Here is a 21,103-nt window from a genome sequence, read left to right on the forward strand (position 1 = left end):
CTATTAAGGGCATTAGTTTCCTTTGTTGGTATGTTTGTTTTAGCACTTCTTCGTTCGTTTTGTGTGCAGTATACGATATTCTCTGCATCCTTCTCAAGCACCACATTTCAAAAGCTTCAATGTTCTTTTGTGTTTCTGCATTTGTAGTCCAGCTTTCGCATCCGTATAACAAGATTGGCCACACGTAGCACTTCAAGACTCGGAATCTAATCCCGAACGACATCTGTTTGTTTTTCAAAATGTTTCCCAGGTCCATGAAGGCCTGTTTGGCTTGAGTTATTCTTGCTCGTATGTCTCGGTTACATCTTCCATCTGTTGTCACTATTGAACCTAGGTATTTAAAACTTTCTACGTTGGTAAGTTGCTCGCCGTGAATCGTTATATTGCAGGTGTTGTTGTTTTCGGGGTTTTTCTGTATTACCATGCATTCCGTTTTGGTGATATTCACTTCCATTCCCTTGGCTTCACTATCTACTACCACTTTGTCAACAATCTTTTGAAGTTGGATTTCTGATGTTGCAATGAGTACCGTATCGTCTGCGTATCTTATATTATTTATGTTGTGACCTCCTACTTTTATTCCCTCCATATTATTTATGCCCCTCATGATTGTTTCTTGGTATAGATTAAACAGATCTGGTGAGGCAACACACCCTTGACGGACTCCTTTCTTAATAGGAATGGAATTTCCTGTAGAGTTTCCGATTTTGATAGATGCCTGCTGGGTGTAGTATAATGTTTGCATGAGTCTGAGGTCTTTCTCATCAGCGCCAATGGAGTGCAGTTGTTTTAGTATTTCTTCGTGGCGTACTCTATCAAAAGCTTTTTTGTAGTCGACAAAACAGAGGTATAGTGGGGTCTGAACCTGTATAGCTCTTTCACTTAAAACACGGAGGAGGTATATTGCGTTCCTTGTCCCTCTGTCAGGTTGGAATCCATATTGTTCTTCTGCGATTTCAGGGTTAATCTTATTCCTTAGCCTGTTGATAATTATACGCAACAGTATTTTGTTGATGTGGCTTATTAAACTTATAGTTCTAAAATTTTCGCATCTGACTGCACCTGCTTTCTTTGGTATTGCTATGAAAATAGAGTTACAGAGATCTTCTGGAATTTTCCCAGTATTGTATATATTGTTGAATAATATGTGAAGTTCATCAATTGCTAGATCTCCTAGGCTTTTTAATACCTCTACAGATATTTCATCAGGGCCTGTTGCTTTACCATCCCTCATTCGTTCCATGGCATGTTCAATTTCACTTTTGGTGATGTTTGGTCCGCTTAATGGTTCTTTGAATTTCAGTGGTGGTTCATTTCTATTTGGATCATTGTACAGTTCGCCTATGTATTCTACCCATCGGCTTTCTATATGTTGTTCTTCAAATAGCAGTTCCCCTTGTTTGTTTTGGATACAACTTCCTGCTGCTTTGCTTTTCCTTTTCCCTGATAGTTCTTTTATTCTTTGGTGAGCTTGTTGGGGGTTGGGTTTGTATTCTCTTTCGATTTCGCAGCATTTCCAGTCTAGATAGTTCTCTTGTGCCTCGATGCATTTGGATTTAATGTGGTTGTTCAATGTTTGGTATTCTGCAGACCCTCTGTTGCATTTTCGTCTTTCTTCAAATAGGTTTAGAATTTCATTTGTCATCCATTCCTTTTTGCTGTTTATTTGAGCTATTGGTAAATGCTTTTCTGCAGTTGCTTTGACACACTTTTGGAATATATCAAATTGTTTTTCACATTTTTCGTTATCAGGTTCACTTTGGCTTTGTATCATGAGTGCATTTTCAAATTCTTCTCTCATTTTTGTTTGTATGCCATTGTCTTTGCATAACCTGTAATCCCTCTTTATTCTACCAGCTGTTCTCTGAATAGCTTTAAACTTTATCCTTACTGTACAAACAACTGGGACATGGTCACTGTCTACATCGGCGCCTGGATAGGTTTTGCAATTTAATATGCCATTTCTGAATCTTGATGATACTGCTATAAAGTCTATCTGGTTCCTTGCTCTGTCCCCTGGTGATTGCCATGTCCAGGTTCTTCTTGGGTGTTGTTGAAACCAGGTGTTTGAAATCATTAATTTATTTGTTCTACACCAATCTGCCCAGATGTTTCCTCGTTCATTTCTGTCTCCGAGTCCATGTGGTCCGATTATGTCACCATCTCTGCCTCTGCCAATCTTAGCATTTAGGTCCCCCATTACCATAAGGACTTCTTGTGATTTACACATTCGTTTTGCTTTGTCTAGTGAATGGTAAAACTCTGTCATATCTGCATCTGTCGCCTCTTCTGTTGGTGCATAAACTTGAATAATATTGGTGTCAACTACAGGTCCTCTTAGCTTAACCAGCAAAACTCTGTCTGAGATTGCTACGTGCCCTTTGTAAAATTTGGTTGATTTTTGGTCTAAGATCATCCCTACTCCTTTTTGGAAAGAGGTTCCACCACTCCATATGATCTTATATGTCGTGTTGTTTTCTTGTTTTGACATGGTTCCCTGCTCTTTCCATCTCATCTCTGCCAGGCCAAGAATATTTATTTGGAGCCGTTTCATTTCTTTTAGAATGTTGTTTAGTTTTCCTTTTTGGGCACAGGTCCTGACATTCCATGTCCCAATTTTGGTTTTGTCACATTTGTTAAATTTATTTCGCCTAGTAATTGGCTGACGGTTCGGTGTGACCTGACGAACATCACGCTCCCAACCGAGCGAGGCAGCAGTCTTCCGTGAAAACATGCTCCCCTTTACGCTGTCACCGTTTAACTTTTTGGACTTATTCATGCAGTTAACTGTGACACTGTGACAGATAATCACAGTGATTATATAATCAAAAGTTGATTGCAGTCAACTTGGTTAGTTTATCTGTCTAATGTCACATGCATAAAGAACTCACGGCAGGGAATGAGTGTTTCAAATAATCCTCAATGCCAGTGTTAAGTAAAATTCGACGGGAGCTCATATTCCTGTGGCAAACTATTGGTACAGAAAGTCAAAAGTAAGAAAGGAACTAAGGAACCGAAATAGAAAGTAGGCTAACTCATCAAAATTGATTTCAATCGAAGAAGTATCATTTGTACTCATTTGTTTCAGAAAATACAAAAATGCACAATGCTGACTCTCCCTTTGGTCAGTCTGAGCTTTTGTGGTTTGGCTTCTTAATTTTATTCTTTCTGGCCACCCTATGTATAACCGACACCTCTATTCGCAGTAGTTAGCAGTAGTACTGCGAATAGTGATTTCCTCTATTCGCAGTTGTACCATGATTTTATCGTGAAATCAATGCAATGTGTGTGCCGCGCTGCATGCCGGAGGGATCTGGTCCCGCCCAACCTGCCTGAAGTGCGGCTGAAACAATTTTAATTCAGAAAAGTGAGTGGAGCAGGCACTTATGTTGGTAACAACAAGATATGAAGTGAATAGAAAAGTGCCAGAAGACAATAGAGAATAAAATTTTTTTTCGCGGCGGTGGTGGGGTTTGAACCTGCGACCTTATTGGTACGACAACTCCGCCTGGCAGGTGAGAGCGTGGCTCTACCGTGTGAGCTATCCACGAACACAAAAATATTCGTTTCAAACTCAAAGTCATTACTAGATCCCTCTCTCACCTACTTCTTGAGACCGCCGATTCGTTCGTACACCACCATCGCGAATAATTTTGACCAGCAGTTAAGCTTAATAGCCAATATTCTCAACACAAACATATAACATAGAAACGATTGAGACATTGAGTATGCTCCGGTGTATGGGGTGAATTTTAATTCAGAAAAGTGAGTGGAGCAGGCACTTATGTTGGTAACAACAAGATATGAAGTGAATAGAAAAGTGCCAGAAGACAATAGAGAATAAAATTTTTTTTCCCGTCTAGAAGTAGGTGAGAGAGGGATCTAGTAATGACTTTGAGTTTGAAACGAATATTTTTGTGTTCGTGGATAGCTCACACGGTAGAGCCACGCTCTCACCTGCCAGGCGGAGTTGTCGTACCAATAAGGTCGCAGGTTCAAACCCCACCACCGCCGCGAAAAAAAATTTTATTCTCTATTGTCTTCTGGCACTTTTCTATTCACTTCATATCTTGTTGTTACCAACATAAGTGCCTGCTCCACTCACTTTTCTGAATTAAAATTCACCCCATACACCGGAGCATACTCAATGTCTCAATCGTTTCTATGTTATATGTTTGTGTTGAGAATATTGGCTATTAAGCTTAACTGCTGGTCAAAATTATTCGCGATGGTGGTGTACGAACGAATCGGCGGTCTCAAGAAGTAGGTGAGAGAGGGATCTAGTAATGACTTTGAGTTTGAAACGAATATTTTTGTGTTCGTGGATAGCTCACACGGTAGAGCCACGCTCTCACCTGCCAGGCGGAGTTGTCGTACCAATAAGGTCGCAGGTTCAAACCCCACCACCGCCGCGAAAAAAAATTTTATTCTCTATTGTCTTCTGGCACTTTTCTATTCACTTCATATCTTGTTGTTACCAACATAAGTGCCTGCTCCACTCACTTTTCTGAATTAAAATTCACCCCATACACCGGAGCATACTCAATGTCTCAATCGTTTCTATGTTATATGTTTGTGTTGAGAATATTGGCTATTAAGCTTAACTGCTGGTCAAAATTATTCGCGATGGTGGTGTACGAACGAATCGGCGGTCTCAAGAAGTAGGTGAGAGAGGGATCTAGTAATGACTTTGAGTTTGAAACGAATATTTTTGTGTTCGTGGATAGCTCACACGGTAGAGCCACGCTCTCACCTGCCAGGCGGAGTTGTCGTACCAATAAGGTCGCAGGTTCAAACCCCACCACCGCCGCGAAAAAAAATTTTATTCTCTATTGTCTTCTGGCACTTTTCTATTCACTTCATATCTTGTTGTTACCAACATAAGTGCCTGCTCCACTCACTTTTCTGAATTAAAATTCACCCCATACACCGGAGCATACTCAATGTCTCAATCGTTTCTATGTTATATGTTTGTGTTGAGAATATTGGCTATTAAGCTTAACTGCTGGTCAAAATTATTCGCGATGGTGGTGTACGAACGAATCGGCGGTCTCAAGAAGTAGGTGAGAGAGGGATCTAGTAATGACTTTGAGTTTGAAACGAATATTTTTGTGTTCGTGGATAGCTCACACGGTAGAGCCACGCTCTCACCTGCCAGGCGGAGTTGTCGTACCAATAAGGTCGCAGGTTCAAACCCCACCACCGCCGCGAAAAAAAATTTTATTCTCTATTGTCTTCTGGCACTTTTCTATTCACTTCATATCTGGCTGAAACAATGCCGTGGACCACATGTATGCAGATGAGATCAGTCGAGGCCAACTCGGAAGGAACAATATTTATAATATTTATAATATTAAAACGTACACCTTGTACACCCACAGTCACAGTCCCCCCCCCCCCCCCCCTCCCCCCATGACTCTAACTTTACTGAAAACTTAACCATGTTCATAGCATAATAAAATAACCAATGCTGCACAGGGAAAGACCACGTGCACAGTAGTTAAAGCAGCGAATGACGCTCGGCTAGAGAGCGGGAAAGTGGGTGGCCACCCTTGGACTCCTTGGGGAGCAAGGGAATAGGTTACTAACAAATTAATCAAAAGTTTCTCTTTAAAAACATAACCACCTTCATTATCAGTTCCAATCTGTCCCCATAATTTAGCAATAGCCCAAGAACAACAACCGGCCACAAACAATAAATAAGCCCAAAAGACGATTGGCCCGTGTACTCAACATCACACCAACAGAAACATTTCCGAAACCTGCTATTTAATTGTTAAATTAAACCATCTAAAAGAGTAACAAAATTTATTACAAACCACCAACCCAATATATCCCCTAACTGCCCAATTAACCCCCACCCTCCATGAACGCGTTAGGCAACATTAATATTTCAACCTTTTACTTCATCATTTAACAAACAAAAAAATAAATTTAAAAAATCATTAATTATAACGAACGATACAGAAGCAGTAAATGCCAATGCCTTTCTACCGCTACTACCACTAAACATAAGTTTAATAATAAACCTAACAGATATAATTGTTACTAATTAAGAGGGTCATTAGATAGGATGGCGTGGGTCTAAAAAAAATAAAAGTGAAATCAATGCTTTCAAGAATAGATTAGATACTGTGATGGAAAGTTATATGCATAGTGTAGAAGTGCCTCCCACCAAAATAGCTATGATCAGTAGGGAAAGCGTAGTGTCGGCTAGTAGGGAAATGCATTAGATCAGTTGTGAACGAGACATTCAGTGACTGGAAAGACTCGGCGACAGGCCAGTGGCCTAATCAAGCGACGTCGATACCTTCTATCCTTTTCTATTCTTTCACTATTTGCAGTAGGACTAGGGCGAATTAGCACTTCGGAATCAGGTTTGCCAATTTGGCAGATTTTCTACCAAATATCCTTTTTTTTTTTTTTGGCAGAATTTGAAGTCGTCTGGCAGAGAAAAAACGGTTTGGCAGTTTGGCAGATATTTGGCAGAATTTATTTTCCGAGGCCAAGAGGTCTAATCACTTGGTTTGATGAACTAGATTTTTGTGGCAGGTTCACCGACAATTTCCTGCGCAGCCAGTTCAATCAGCTAGTGATTTTTTTAAACTTGGGAAATTTAAAAAAAATTATGACATCGGCCTTGCGAATTTTGTGTTTAACAAAACTGATGAGTATTCAAAGGGGGTACTATTAATAGTACGGTTTGGCTGATTTTTGTGATATTTGTCAGATTTTCAAATCCAGTTGGCCTGGAAATAATCTGGCAACCCTGTTCGGAAACCGAAAGTAGAGATTAGAAAACATTGGTGTGATGAGGTGAACTACGGTGGAATAAATTCAGTTGTCGTTATCTGATTCGTATAATTGATGATGGATGAAGCCAACGTTTACCTTAAACCTCTCGAGTTGTTTCATGTCAAAGATCTTGTAAAGACATGTGCACCAATGGTTCGGTACTCCAAGTAAGTTCGCTGTGCCTGTGATAGGAAAAATGATTTTTAGGCAGACTGACACTGACACTGGCTATAACTCTCTAACTTATCTAATACTAATAACTAGATATAACTTATTACTATAACGATAGACGTTACTAGAGTTATACACAGACACTTTTTTGTAACTCCGATCTTTTAAACAAGTATCGTCATTCCAGAATATGGAAAGTTTCGAAATGCACATAGAAAGAAATAAGTAAGGTTAATAAAATATCATTAAATCTATAAAATTAACCAACAATACATCAGTCGATGGTAGGTTACTATACTCTAGTCTATGTGGGTAGTTTGATATTAAAAAAAATTAAAAAATTGATAATTATTTTTTACATAGACAGATGGGCCTTTAAAAACCATTTAATATGGTGCCTTATTATTATTAATATTAATATTATTATATAATATTATTATTGTTATTATTATTAATATTATTATTATTATTATTATTATTATTATTATTTTAGTTTTATTTTTTATAATTATTGTCGTCATCATCATCATTATCATAATTGCTATCATTATCACTTTGTCTGATATGACAGCTAGATTATATACATGAGTATATATAAAGTTTTTCATTTTTTCCAGGCTTGCTTTCCGGATGCTTGTAAGGAAATATGAATGTGACTTAGCCTTTACTCCTATGATTATCTCAAACAGTTTTGTTAGGAGCATCAAAGCAAGGGACAGTGATTTTACCACAAATCCAGGTTTGTTTGATAAACATTCTTATACGGGCATTACATTATAGTTTTGTTATAACAATTTTATTAACTTATAGTCGGTCTGCTTTTTTACAATTGTATTTACATATATTTTTATTGTTTTTTGTTTTTTGCTGAAGAAGGGTTTTGCCCGAAACGTTCAGTGTTTGTTATTTTGTTCTTTTTTGAAACTGTTATATTAATTTTTGTTTATTATTTTATATAGTAGGTTAGTCCTTCAGAGCCTTCATGCTGATAGAGCTATAATTTTGAAGAGGTAAATGGGCTAGTGTATCGTAAAGTACTTTCCATGAGATCTAAGCGATCCAGCTACCCAATTTATCATTATCATCATCATGTGTGCGGCTATGTGATCTTGTGGTATGACACTCGCTTTCGGATCGGAAGGTCCTTGGTTCGAGCCTCGCGCTCGGCGCATAGTTGGGTCCTTGGAAAAGGCTCTTTACTCCCTTTCTCTCACTGTACTCTGGTGTAAAATGAGTACCTGGCCGTTAATAGCGTTGTCTTTGTCCGAAAAAGTGTAATATCGCCTAACAGGCGGCAAGTCCCATCCTACATGTTAAATGTTGCTGTTGGCCAGGGACCCCTTGTAGAGTGCTTTGAGCACATTTAGTGGATATTGCGCTGTATAAAGCTCAATTTTATTTATTTATCATCATCATCATCATCATTATCATCATCATCATCACTACCACCACTACTACAACCTTCGCTATCATCACATCACCCACCCCTACCACCACTATTGCAACCACCACCTCAACATTCCTACCACCACTACTACTACTACAACCAGCATCTCATCGCCATCCCTACCACCACTACTACAACTGACTTTTAGTGGTCCGCTATCTTTTTAAGGGAAATATTTTCCATTTTAAATGGAGGTAGATATGTCTTATCTTTAAATACCCTGTAAATTTCTTCCTTTTTCACAACTCTTTTTGGAAATTTTTCTCCTTAAACAAAAAAAAATTCTCACTGGGAACTTTCAGTCGTAAGTTGAATTAAAGAATTAAATGTAATGATAACGATACAGAAACACTTAAAATTAATATAGATCATATCTATTACAGGGAATAAGTTGATTTGAGTCGTGAATGGGACATAATCTTTACTTGATGATCTTATTTAAAGTTTTCTCTCATCAGCTGACCGACCCCTTATTGTCCAATTTGCTGCTAGTAATGCGGATGATTTTGCAAGTGCTTCGGAAATTGTTGCTCCGTAAGTTGATCAACTCCTTTTGTCATTTTTCTGAATAATACTGGTCTCTCTATTCTGTTTGTTAATTTTTGATGTAAAAGTTTTAAAAATAGAATTTTTATCGTTCTTACAACAAAACTACAATTGTTAGCCTACTATTATTACTATTATTATTATTATTATTATTATTATTATTATTATTATTATTATTATTATTATTATTATTATTATTATTATTATATTATTACTATATTATTATTATTATTTTATTATTATTATTATTATTATTATATTATTATATTATTATTATTATTATATTATTATTATTATTATTATTATTATTATTATTATTATTATTATTATTATTATTCCTAATATCGTTATTATCATTCCTATTATCATTATTATTGTTATTATTAATTTTCTTTGTCTTCTTCTTCTTCTTCTTCTTCTTCTTCTTCTTCTTCTTCTTTTTACAATTAACATTGTTTTCACTGTTTGATACTTCTGTTTTTATGTTGTTGAAAATTCAATCTTGAGCTGTACATTTTAAACAAAATTCCTTCGTTTCTTTTTATGTCTCATCAAAGTAAAAAAATAATATCTCAATTTTATTTCTCTTAGTTATGCAGATGGCGTTGACCTCAACTGTGGATGCCCTCAAAGGTTATTCAGTTTCTGTGGTTTTTATTGTTCTTATCCGTTATGTTTTTTGTTTGTGTCTTTCATTATTAATCACAGCTCATTTGAATTCTCTATTGTTTATTTATTGTGTCTATTATTAATAGTTCATACTCACATATATTACAAGTTGGCCAATAAAATTGTACGCATAAATTGAATTCTCTTTGCCACATTTGGATTCCTTATGCCAAAATTGCATTTTTTATTTGTACAATTGCCTTATGAACACAATAATGATAATAATAATAATGAGGATGATAATGATAATAATAATGATAATGATAATAATAATAATAATAATAATAATAATGATAATAATAATAATAAAATTAATAAAATAATAACATTAATAATAATAATGATAATAATGATATCATACTAATACTAACCTTATGTCCACAGATGGGCTATACAAGAGGGTTATGGCTGTTGTCTCCTTGGAACACCCCATATAATCTGTGATATGATACAACAAGCCAGACGCAGGGTGAACCGTGAAGACTTCTCTACCTCAATAAAGATAAGAATACACAAAGATCTCAGGTGAACCATCATCATTGTCATCATCATCATTATCATCAACAACAGCAATACCATCATCGTACTTTATTTTTGATAGAGGATAAATAAGATAATCCAAACAAAACTTAAATTTTTTTTTTCCTTTTTATGGAAGCGGAAGATTTACATTGTGTGATCCACAAAGTAACAATGGAAGCGCCTGGGTTCGAGCCTCGTTCAGCGCATAGTTCAACCCACGGAAAAGGCTCTTTACTTACATTTTCTCAATGTACTCAGGTGTAAAATGAGTAACTGGCCATTAACAGCGTTGTCTCTGTCAAAAAAAAAGTAATTTTGCCTGACTGGCGTTATGTCTCATCTTACATGTTAATGTTCTGTTGTCCATAGACCCCTTGTAAAGTGCTTTGAGCACGTTTAGTGGCTATTGCGCTAGTTGCTCATGAAATGGTTGAGAATAATAATTTTTTAAAATATTAATTTTTAATACAGATGAGTTAATGGAAAAATAAAGGCACGTTGATAAATTAAGCAAAAATTTGCATTTTCTCCCCTTGTATTAGGCAAACTGTTGATATGTGTCAAAAAGCAGAAAGAATGGGTGCCTCATTTATAACAGTTCACGGACGGACGAGAGAACAGCGTTGTCAGCCAGTAGATGTGGAAGCTATAGGAGTAATTAAAGATGCTGTTGGAGTTCCTGTCATTGCTAATGGTGACGTCCGAACATTGGAGGATGCTGAAAGGATTCAAAGTCAGACAAGAATTGACGGTGAGTTTAATTAAATCTTAGAACTTAGCGACATTAAAAAAAAAAAATATAATAAATAAAATTCCCTTTATTCATCCCCATGGCAAATTTGTCTTTAGGGTCTATTCCAAGGGAAGACTGGAATAACCCAGGCATCAGCTGTAGAGCAGCACCGCAAAGTGAGCTAGGGCGAGATGACTTGCTCAAAGCCACACAGCGCGGTGGGTGATCGAACTTGGTACCTTTTGGGTACGAAGCAAAGACCATACTGCTTAGCCATGCTGTTCCATAGTTTATCCAACTTTCCCAATGGTGGCAGTCTTAAAGCTACTCTTTCACATGTAAAAATAAAGAATTTTTGGTTGAACAGTGATCTTGGTTTTAAAATGTTTTTAAAAACTGCATATTCTTGTAGTAATATGATTTGTGTCAGAGGCTATTGATATACTGCCAAGAACTGTATCCCATTGTAGTTAGGACATTTGATGATCAGGCAGGGCATATGACAACTGATCTACTCAACATAAAGGAATGTGTAAGGCCTTTAACTAATGATCATACGTGACCCTTCATGTCGAAACGGTATTATGTCGGAATGAATTGGCCCCCGAAAAGTGACTTTAGAATTAAATTGATAGTAAATACCAATTTTTGAGCTTTTGCATTGTGAGAAATTGTCTTTATTCTGTAACACAACAAATCGAAACAAACCGCAAGTTTCATGTTTTTGTCAATAAATTCTTTTTTTTTCACCCAAATCATCCCGACATAATACCGTTTAGAGACGGTGGGTCACATAATTTCAATACACTGAAATTAGAGTAAGCTGCCAAATCAGTTCCATGGGAAAACTGTATTGGGTTTTCTTGTGACAATGTGTCAGTGATGGTGGGTGCTCATGCGGGTTTTCAACCTTTGAGAAACTATTTCTTCTTTTTTATTGGAGCTAGGTCGACATTTTTTTGGTTTATTTTATATTATTCTGTCCCTCCATCCGCAAATATGCCTTCTGCATATCTGTATTGCATATTCCATCAAAACCTTTTTAAAAAAACCTGATTTTTGGCTATATTTTTTTAATCTCCAGGCATAGGATTTATGGATGGCAGGGATGCATAGTAGTGTCGATTAATATACTTATGCAGTAGCGAAAACACATTTTAAAAAAAACAAACTCAAATAATAATAATAACAACAACAACAATAATAATGATAATAATAATTATAATAATTATAATAATAACTTTATTGCCCATGAAGGCAATTTTTCATTCGGTTACAGCATAGACATAATAATAATATACACAAACAGACATGCATAAAACAAAAAGTGAGAAACCACACACACACACACACAAGACTTGCACAAACACACACTCACAGACTCACGCTTCAATTAGGCTTCATTTAACATGTCAAAAAGACATGTCATCATGATGGCAATTATCAACATAAGTATGATTTCACTTAAAAATTCTAACTACAATTCTTATTTTGTCATGTGGCTTATGGCTTAAAAATCATATTTTAATAGGTGTGATGTCAGCAAGAGGAATCCTTGCCAACCCAGCCATGTATGCGGGCTACAGCCAGACCCCCTCACATTGTATACAAGAATGGGTAAGAAACTAGAGAGTTAATTTGATTCAGTCTAGTATTATATAATCATGTAGATTTAGGATTTGACCTGGAAAAATTGAAATCAAGTTAGTTTTTATTCTGATGAATCTAGACCATGGGAAAACAAAATTACGAGACCCGTTTATAATTTAAAACTGTACGTATGTAAATATATTCTTCTTTGTCTTTGTTAAAGAGAAATACCCATTAAAATTATTATATATTTTATATTTTTATTATTATATTATTTCCGTTTAACAAAGATGAAGAGGGTGGAAAACCATAATTAAGTTGCCTTTTAATTCATTTCTCATTTAATTTATTAATTTTTACAGAAAATGTATACCTTTGATGTTTTGGCATTTTAGAACATCGTTATATGGGGTGGGTGGATTCCTCTACAGGTGGGGAATACTGGACCCTGTAGACTGACAATCTCTTCATCTTTCTACAGCCTTGCTATCCGATCCCCCTAAATAATTTTTTTTCCCTTTGACATGATTGTCTCTTTGTTTTGGATTGGTACCATTTGATTTTGCCTGCGCCCTATCTGGAGTCTTTTGCAGAGAAAGCAACAGATGGATTTGTATATTTGTGAAAGATGATATTTTTTCCCTCGTCCATTATTTAGTAACACTCTTACAATATAATCTCTTCTAAAATCCAGGTACTCATTCAATCTTTGTTGAGTGGCTAATGAATATTCAAAGTGCCTCCTTATCCAACATGTGGGGCCTGAAAGATGTGACACCACATCGCTGAACTGCACAATGTTACCATTTTAATCATATTATAACAACAAAGAGGCCTCTTTCATGCAAGTAATATAACTTTAACATCGAGTCAGTCTTGCTTTGGCAATTTGTATCACCCACACTACTACCCAGAAGTGAAGATTTGTCTCTTAAACTTTCCGAAATGATCACGTGCTTGTTTTCCCTGGACCATAAAAATTATGTGCGGCTATGTAGTCTTGTGGTATAACGCTTGCTTTCAGTACGGAAAATCCTGGGTTTGATCCTCGCTCGGTGCATAGTTGAGTCCATGGAAAAGGCTCTTTACTCACATTCTCTCGCCATTCTCAGGTGTAAGATGAGTAGCTGGTCGTTAACAGTGTTGTCTCTGAAAAAAATGCAATGTCTCCTAACAGGCGATATGTCTCTTTCTACATGTTACATGTTGCTGTGGTCAGGGACCTTTTATAAAGCACTTTGAGCATGTTTAGTGGATATTGCACTATATAAGATCTTGCCTTGCGCTTCAAAAAAAAAAAATATTGCACCACACAATGACCTTGCTGGCTGAAAAGGTTGAGGATTTTTAATGCGTTCCCAAGTGATAGGTGCTATGCCTTCAGCTGGGCACAACGTTGGTTCTGTCTTGTTAGACTTTGAGTGTAGAAAATATATCAGCAATTAACTTTAAATACAAAACTCAAAAATGGCATTCACCTTTTTAAATTTTTTATTTTTATTTTGCTTTTTTTCCCCCTGATTTGTCAGGTTGACACGGCCTTATCCCTGGGGACTCCATTTACCTGCTTTCATCACCACCTCATGTATATGATGGAACACATACTCACCAAGGCAGAGAGGCAAGTATTCAACTCACTCAGCAGCCTCTCTGCCGTATTGGATTTTCTAAGGGACAATTATGGAATAGGATAGGAATTATTTTGTATATTATTATTTTTTTTGTCTTGTTTTTTTTCTGCAGAATAAAACCCATTACATTATTGTTTAATGGTTTATTAGTACAAGTGTTTTTTTTTTTTTTGGCATATTAACTCATTCAACCCTAACACCGACTATATCCGTAGTTTACTCAGGTTACTTTTACCCCATGCCTATTTATTACACTTTTCTGAGACAAATTATTGGCGTAGTATCAAAGCTTTTAGTTTTTATTTGTTAATGATAGTTGAATAAAACTATCTATTTACATGCTCATTTTTAATAATTTTTTTCCAATTTGTGAAAGTAGCAAAAATCTCTAGGATTGAGTGAGTTAAGAGACATTCCATTCTCTTGTCTGGGTGTAGAAAATTCTGAGAAAAAAAAAAATCCATTCTCATTAGATTTTCTAGACTCAAGACTAAATGCGCCAACTTATTCCTCTTCACTCATCGAGGAACATAGTCCTATCTCAATTGTCTGCGCTGGCATCCCGATTTGTCCTTTGCCTATCAATTGAGATTTGTTACAGTGAATGACAAGTCAGTCGGATGGTGAAAAAGTTTGAACTGAGATATTGCCAGGTTTAGTTAGAAGGTCAACTTTTATCCAAAATGAGTTCTGAGTTCTTGTCATAAACAATTAAATCAACCATCTTTGTCCATCTTCGGGAAATATCAAAGCTTAATTTCATTTCTAAATATTTTTTTACAGCTAGTCAAGGTGAAAAAGTATGAAATTTGAGAAAAGTTGGTGGATACCTTTCCCATACTTTCCCATAACTTCATGAAAAATCACCCGATTTACTTCAAATAAAGTTTAAGCATATTCTTTCAGAAAATGGAAAAAAAAAATAAAATGCAAATTCAAATCTTCACCATCCGACTGATTATGTCATGCACTGACACATTTTGTGGTCCAAGTCTAAGCTCCCCAAGCAGTGAACATCTTATAGTAATAACTCTGAAAGACGACTTTTTCTTGGACTCTTATACCAACATTCTTAGACATTCATCATTGTCTCCTAGCTAAGTATTCGTTGGCATCCAAGCCATATGGGTCACAACTGATCAGAATGTTGGGAGACAAGAATTACCATAGAGCAAGAATTATAGATGTTTCAGACCATTCAGGACAAAACCCAGTAATCTCTTTCCAAGACAAAGAAAGAAACCTGGAAAACAGATAATATAGGATAGAAGACGGCGAGTTATCTCTCTCTCCCCACAATGGAAGGTCAAAAGACCCCACTCAGAATGTTTTGTAGTTTAGAAATGTAATCAACAAATCCAGTGGTTGTGGAAAACTTTGCAAGAATTTATGTATGATTTTGTCTCATGGACTGTAGCATTGATAGAATGCTCTCCTTAGACTTTGAGTATATTTTGTCTCATGGACTGTAGCATTGATTGAATGCTCTCCTTAGACTTTGAGTATATCTTGTCTCATGGACTGTAGCATTGATAGAATGCTCTCCTTAGACTTTGAGTATATTTTGTCTCATGGACTGTAGCATTGACAGAATGCTCTCCTTAGACTTTGAGTATAGATAGTATGCGCTTGGCTAAGAAGCTCATAACTTTGCCATCCAGAAGTATAACGGACCAACACACAAAACTGTGTGTAACCATGACCGTTTATAGTCTTGTTAAATCCGTTTAGTGAGAATTATTCATGAACGCGGATGGCAAAAAACAATAACAAAGACCTGCGTGACATCAACTTCGAACTATCTATGTTTTGTCTCATGGACTATAGCATTGACAGAATGCTCTCCTTAGACTTTGAGAGTATATTTTGTCTCATGGGGTAAAAAAAAATAAATAGGCTTTGTTTACAAACATGACACATTGCATTGAAACAAACAAGCAGGCCCAATTTTTGATATTGTAATTTTCAAAGGCTGCTGATTTTAATGGTATAAGTTTCTCACCAATAAATTAAATTCAAGACAAAGAGAAACTGTTCAAAGAGACCTCATTTTTAATGACTTTTTAAAAAGAAAAATTCACCTGCTGAGCAGCAGTAGTTTATTTGAGGAAGGAAATCAACATTTACACTAAATTTTCTTGATAATTAACACTTGGAGTTGGAGTGTATATTGTCCCCGTGTTCTTGTGCTGACTATTGAAGTCTAACATTGAAACCGATCCAGATTCCATGTTATTCTTCCTCCTGAAAGTCGAACCCCTTCTTCTTTTAGATTTTGATGTCGAAACATCCACGATAAGATGGATGTTTGTAGGATTGTCATCGTTCAAGTTTTCAAATGCCACACCGGGATATGTAGATGATGATGATGATGATGGCCCTAGTAATGGTAGTGAGATAGACTGTTTATTACTGTGTCTAGTAATCGTATTCGCTTCCATATCTATAGTAGACTCCACATTGTTGTTGGTAGAATGACTATCAATATCGATACTTGAACGTACTTTTTCATGTTCACTCCTCACTTCACTACAAGTAATAATGTCACTCAGTCCATGAATAGAATTTGTGTTCTCATCACGTATGCTGCTTCTTCTTCTTCCTTCATTTTTGGAAATCTCTGATTCAGACAATATGGAGTTTACATTTGTTCTAAAATTATTAGGACTAAAATTTTCAGATTGAATAGTTGAATTCATTTGAACATTTTGTTGTAAGTCTTTTGTGGGAATTACAGGATTGTTTCGATGATGATCATGCGTTTTATTTTCAAACTGAATTTTACGATCAATTGAAGATTTGTCCAGGTAATGTGGTTCTGTATCTCTTCCACTGCTTTCCAGCTCTTTGAAGGATGAAGGGACAATGTCATAAACTGGCCACGCTTGTTCAAATCTGTTTATAGCTGCATGAAATTCTGTCATAAACTGGATGCTATTCTTGTCAAATCCAGAGGCATCTGATTCTGATTTGAAGAAGTGACTGAAATAAAAAGTGCCAACACCTTTAGAGGAGGATTTACTGATACGGAAATTTCTCATTATACTGCCCTAATTACAAATGTGGCAAAGATAGATATGTACTAAATTTTACCTTGAATTTTAAAAATATGAATATACGAGCAATAACATTGTATCTAAATAACTAAATTTTACGGTAAACTTTTAATATAAGAATATAAAAGCAATAACATTGTATATAAATAACACGATTTTTCTTTGAATTTTAAAAATAAGAATATAAGCGAAAACAGTGTACTTAAATAACTAAATTTTACCTTGAATTTTAAAAATAAGAATATAAGAGCAATAATATTGTATCCAAATAACTAAATTTTACAGTGAAATTTAAAAAAAAGAATATAAAAGCAATAACATTGTATCTAATTAACTAAATTTTGCCTTGAACTTTTAGAATAAGAATATAAAAGCGCTAATAAAATTGCAGAAAAGTGCAATTTTACTTACTGAAATTAGAAATATTTTTATCAATAGTGTTAATGTACAAAAGATAATTTAATGCAACCCTGATTCCAAAGCAACTTCTGATCATATGAGTATGAGGATTTCACTCGGCTCTTTTCCACTTACAATCACTTAAGGCACTATTGAAGCTAGAATGAATGAAAGTAAAGTAGTCCTTCAGAGCCAATAGGCCCATGGAGCTGGAGTTTATCCGGGTTTTTATAGCGTGAAGCGGACAATGGCAATTGCATGCTATCCTTTGGATAGGACATTAGTCTAACAAATCCAGCCACCCAATCACTTCCCGGCGAGTGTCAGAAAAATTCTACACAGCACCATGGGAACCACCGAAGCTTTCAAGATTTTATTAAAAGCCCTTTTGGGGTCGCGCACATTAAACCAAAAAAAAAAAAAAACCACCCCCAAAAAACATAAAACAAACAAACGGAAATAAATAAATAAAACGATGCTAGTAAATAATAGAAATGAAGTGAGTAGAGATGTACCAGAATAGAGAATTAAAAAATGTTGTAAATGGGTACTTAGCTATAGGCAGTGACGGACATTTTGTTGTTATCTGACGGATGCCTAACAATTGACTGATACTGTATGAAATGGATATATTGTTCCATATCGCCCACATGGGAAATAAACGAAACATTTTGAAGTGCGTTGAGCATGCTAAATCCGTAAAAATGTTCTATATAAATGTTCACATTTTTTTTCTAACCTATACTCACTTGAAAAAGAAGGGAATAATACCTCCCACCACTGTAGCCAGCAATTGGTTTGCAGATGAGATTTGGTAGGCGTCGCCAAACGCCAAGACGATAATGAGGACGAAGCAGAGGAAGAGAACGATCTTGGCAAAGTCCCACAATGCCTTGAGAACGTTAAAATAAACTGGTCCAGGACATCCAAAGTAATCCAGGTTAATGGTGTTGGAGAAGAACTTCTCGGGAGTGTAGGATATATCGTGGCGGCTCAGAAAAGCCAGCATGCCAGGGGTCACCCACTTTGGAATGTTTTTCTGATGTGAAGTAAAGTCATCAGATTACAATTATTATAATAATATTAATGATTATGATGATGATGATAATAGTAATAATAATAATACTAATATTAATGATAATAAATGATGATGATGATATAATAATAGAAATAATAAATTAATAACGCGGGTGGTTGGATGGGAGCATCACCCTTGAATCATATACCTATGATGTTCGCATGGGTGTACGATTCGATAGTGATGTCGTTTCTTCTTCTCTTTACTAGCCTATCCTGCTTCTTTGGTTTGTGATTGTATTTTTGACAGGGGATATTTTTTTTTCTGTAAATCTTCTGCCTGTTTGTTCTTGGTTATTTATAATTTAGCTTATGATATCTTTAGGTTATGATTTTGATTTACATTTGTACTATTTTTGTTAGATTGCTTGTTTTTTTTGTTTCAGCGGTCTCTCATATAACCTCAATTGTGTTGGAAGAGACCTAAAGCAACAAACAAACAAAAAAAAAAAAAAAATTAATAACAATAGTAAAAATATATATAATTGTAATAATGATGACAATGATAGTAATAATAATACTAATATTAATAATAATGATAATGTAATATATATATATATATATATATATATATATATATATATATATATATATATATATATATATATATATATATATATATATATATATATAGGATGCCCGTAACGTCTTTCCCTATTTACAAATAGCTTTAACAGAAACACGTTACCGTTACAGCCAATATACATACAATGCTTACATTCCATCACGGCCACAATGGGGACAATTTGCCTCTAGGGTCTATTCAAACTAGAATAACTCAGGCATCGGCCGCAGGGTAGTGCCCCAAATTGAGCTTTGGCGATGTGACTTGCTCAAGGCCACACAGCGCAGCGGGTAATCGAACTCGGTAAATTTCGGGTATGAATATGAAGCAAAGACAGTACGGCTAAGCCACTCTGCACCATAAACTATTTTCGAAAATTAAATACAAGACTCACATACTTCTTACCTTGACCCTCAAAACAGGTCTGTCCAAGCGAGGTGCCAATGAAGACATCTGGCCAACCACACGGAATGCAGTATGTTGCTGTTCACTGGCAGTCAACCTTGCCACTGCATCAATTTCTTCCTTCTTCATTGCACGAATTTGGTCATGTATTGACTGATGAAAAAAATCCAAAGAGATTTGTTCTATAACATTTTCTATCAAGTGATCTGTACAGAAAAAAAGCTGACAGAGCCCGATCTTTTATACAGCGCAATATTCAAAAAGTGTGCTCAAAGCACTTCGCAAGTGGTGCTAAGCTAACAGCAATGCTTCACCTGAAGACGCAAATTCACGTATTTTTTCAATACAAAATTGTTATACCAGCATTCTTGTTCACTTGCACTCATTTTACACCTGAGTACCTAGAGAGAATGTAAGTAAAGAGCTTTTTTCAAGGGCTCAATTTTGCACCGTCTGATAATGTGGGCTTATGTGTGTATAGTGTTTAAACCAAAAGCACAGCTTTGTGTGCTTTGTTTAAATCCTTGCCGCTCGTTTTGCTTTCAAGCTATCGACGTGCGGTTGTACCATCAAATAGATAAATTATTTTTCTTTAATGTATAAATTATCATGTTCTACCTTTCCATTTACACTCGCAATTTGCATTTTTCTGAGGTGTGGAATGTTTTTTCTGATGGTGGCCCTATTTTCGACACTGGGGCTCTAATTTCGACACCTATGTCACGAGTTCAACACATGCAGTGGCGTATCCTAACTTGGGTAAAAGGGTCCAATGCTCTTTTCTCTCTGTGTTATTTCAATATATTATATTTTTAACTCACCAAAATGATAAAGCATGACATAAAATGAGATAGTTTGTCCTTCTTCTTCTTCTTCTTCTTCTTCTTCTTCTTCTTCTTCTTCTTCTTCTTCTTCTTCTTCTTCTTCTTCTTCTTCTTCTTCTTCTTCTCTCTCTCTCTTTTTCTCTCTCACATACATTCACCCATTCACACACACACGCATTTTATATACGTGCCAATAGCCACAATATTCAATGATTTTACACAGGATTCTTTGTAATTTCAACTGTAAACAGATTCATTAATGACTCTCTATCTCAATGTTGAATTATGTCGGCGTGATTTTGAATTTGACATCACACACGTTGAGTTGAATTGATTTGGCCCAATGGACAGAATGGATAAAGGTTATTATTATTTCTTTAATAACCTACTTTAGGCTCTGGGGTCCCGATATCTCATTTGGTAGAGCACTCGCTTCACACGCAAAGGGACCGTGATTGATCCCGGGTGCTGTCGAGATTTTTTCCCATCCCCTTTCCCTTCCAGCAGTGATTGGGTAGCTGGGTATGTTAGATCTGACAGAAAGTACCCCTTGTAAAGCGCTTTGAGCATGTTTAGTGGATATTGCGTTATATAAACGCTCAAGTTTTTAACATTTCAAAATGCGATTCCAAATCCCATGCTCAAGAGTGCAATGCTACGAACAGTCGTTTTT

General features: G+C 35.8%; 2 protein-coding genes across 3 annotated transcripts in view; one reads left to right on the forward strand and one right to left on the reverse strand.

Moving 5' to 3' along the window:
* The first annotated feature begins 6,759 nt into the window (after positions 1-6,759).
* On the forward strand, positions 6,760-14,248 carry LOC144975237 (tRNA-dihydrouridine(20a/20b) synthase [NAD(P)+]-like). 2 transcript variants are annotated; one of them, XM_078919134.1, is made up of 8 exons: positions 6,761-6,962; positions 7,584-7,705; positions 8,872-8,947; positions 9,551-9,592; positions 10,013-10,153; positions 10,693-10,901; positions 12,415-12,500; positions 14,003-14,248. In XM_078919134.1, exons 1-8 carry the CDS (start codon positions 6,868-6,870, stop codon positions 14,165-14,167), a joined length of 936 nt encoding a protein of 311 aa, XP_078775260.1. In that variant the 5' UTR covers positions 6,761-6,867; the 3' UTR covers positions 14,168-14,248. The 2 variants fall into 2 exon arrangements, with proteins under 2 accessions (XP_078775261.1, XP_078775260.1); XM_078919135.1 differs by lacking the exon at positions 9,551-9,592 and having other exon boundaries at positions 6,760-6,962.
* A 1,885-nt stretch (positions 14,249-16,133) lies between these two features.
* The window catches only part of LOC144975888 (uncharacterized), a 26,274-nt gene continuing 21,304 nt past the window's right edge, over positions 16,134-21,103 (reverse strand). Inside the window, exons 15-18 of the mRNA XM_078920074.1 lie at positions 20,362-20,392; positions 19,607-19,759; positions 18,309-18,598; positions 16,134-17,086 (exon numbers count right to left, since the gene is read on the reverse strand). Of these exons, the coding sequence (XP_078776200.1) occupies positions 16,228-17,086; positions 18,309-18,598; positions 19,607-19,759; positions 20,362-20,392 (1,333 nt within the window). The 3' untranslated portion in view covers positions 16,134-16,227. The remainder of the gene's footprint in view (positions 17,087-18,308; positions 18,599-19,606; positions 19,760-20,361; positions 20,393-21,103) is intronic.

The sequence above is a fragment of the Berghia stephanieae genome, chromosome 6 (assembly GCF_034508935.2).
Source record: "Berghia stephanieae isolate SIO BIC M18660-M18661 chromosome 6, UCSD_Bste_1.3, whole genome shotgun sequence".
Lineage (NCBI taxonomy): Eukaryota > Metazoa > Mollusca > Gastropoda > Nudibranchia > Aeolidiidae > Berghia > Berghia stephanieae.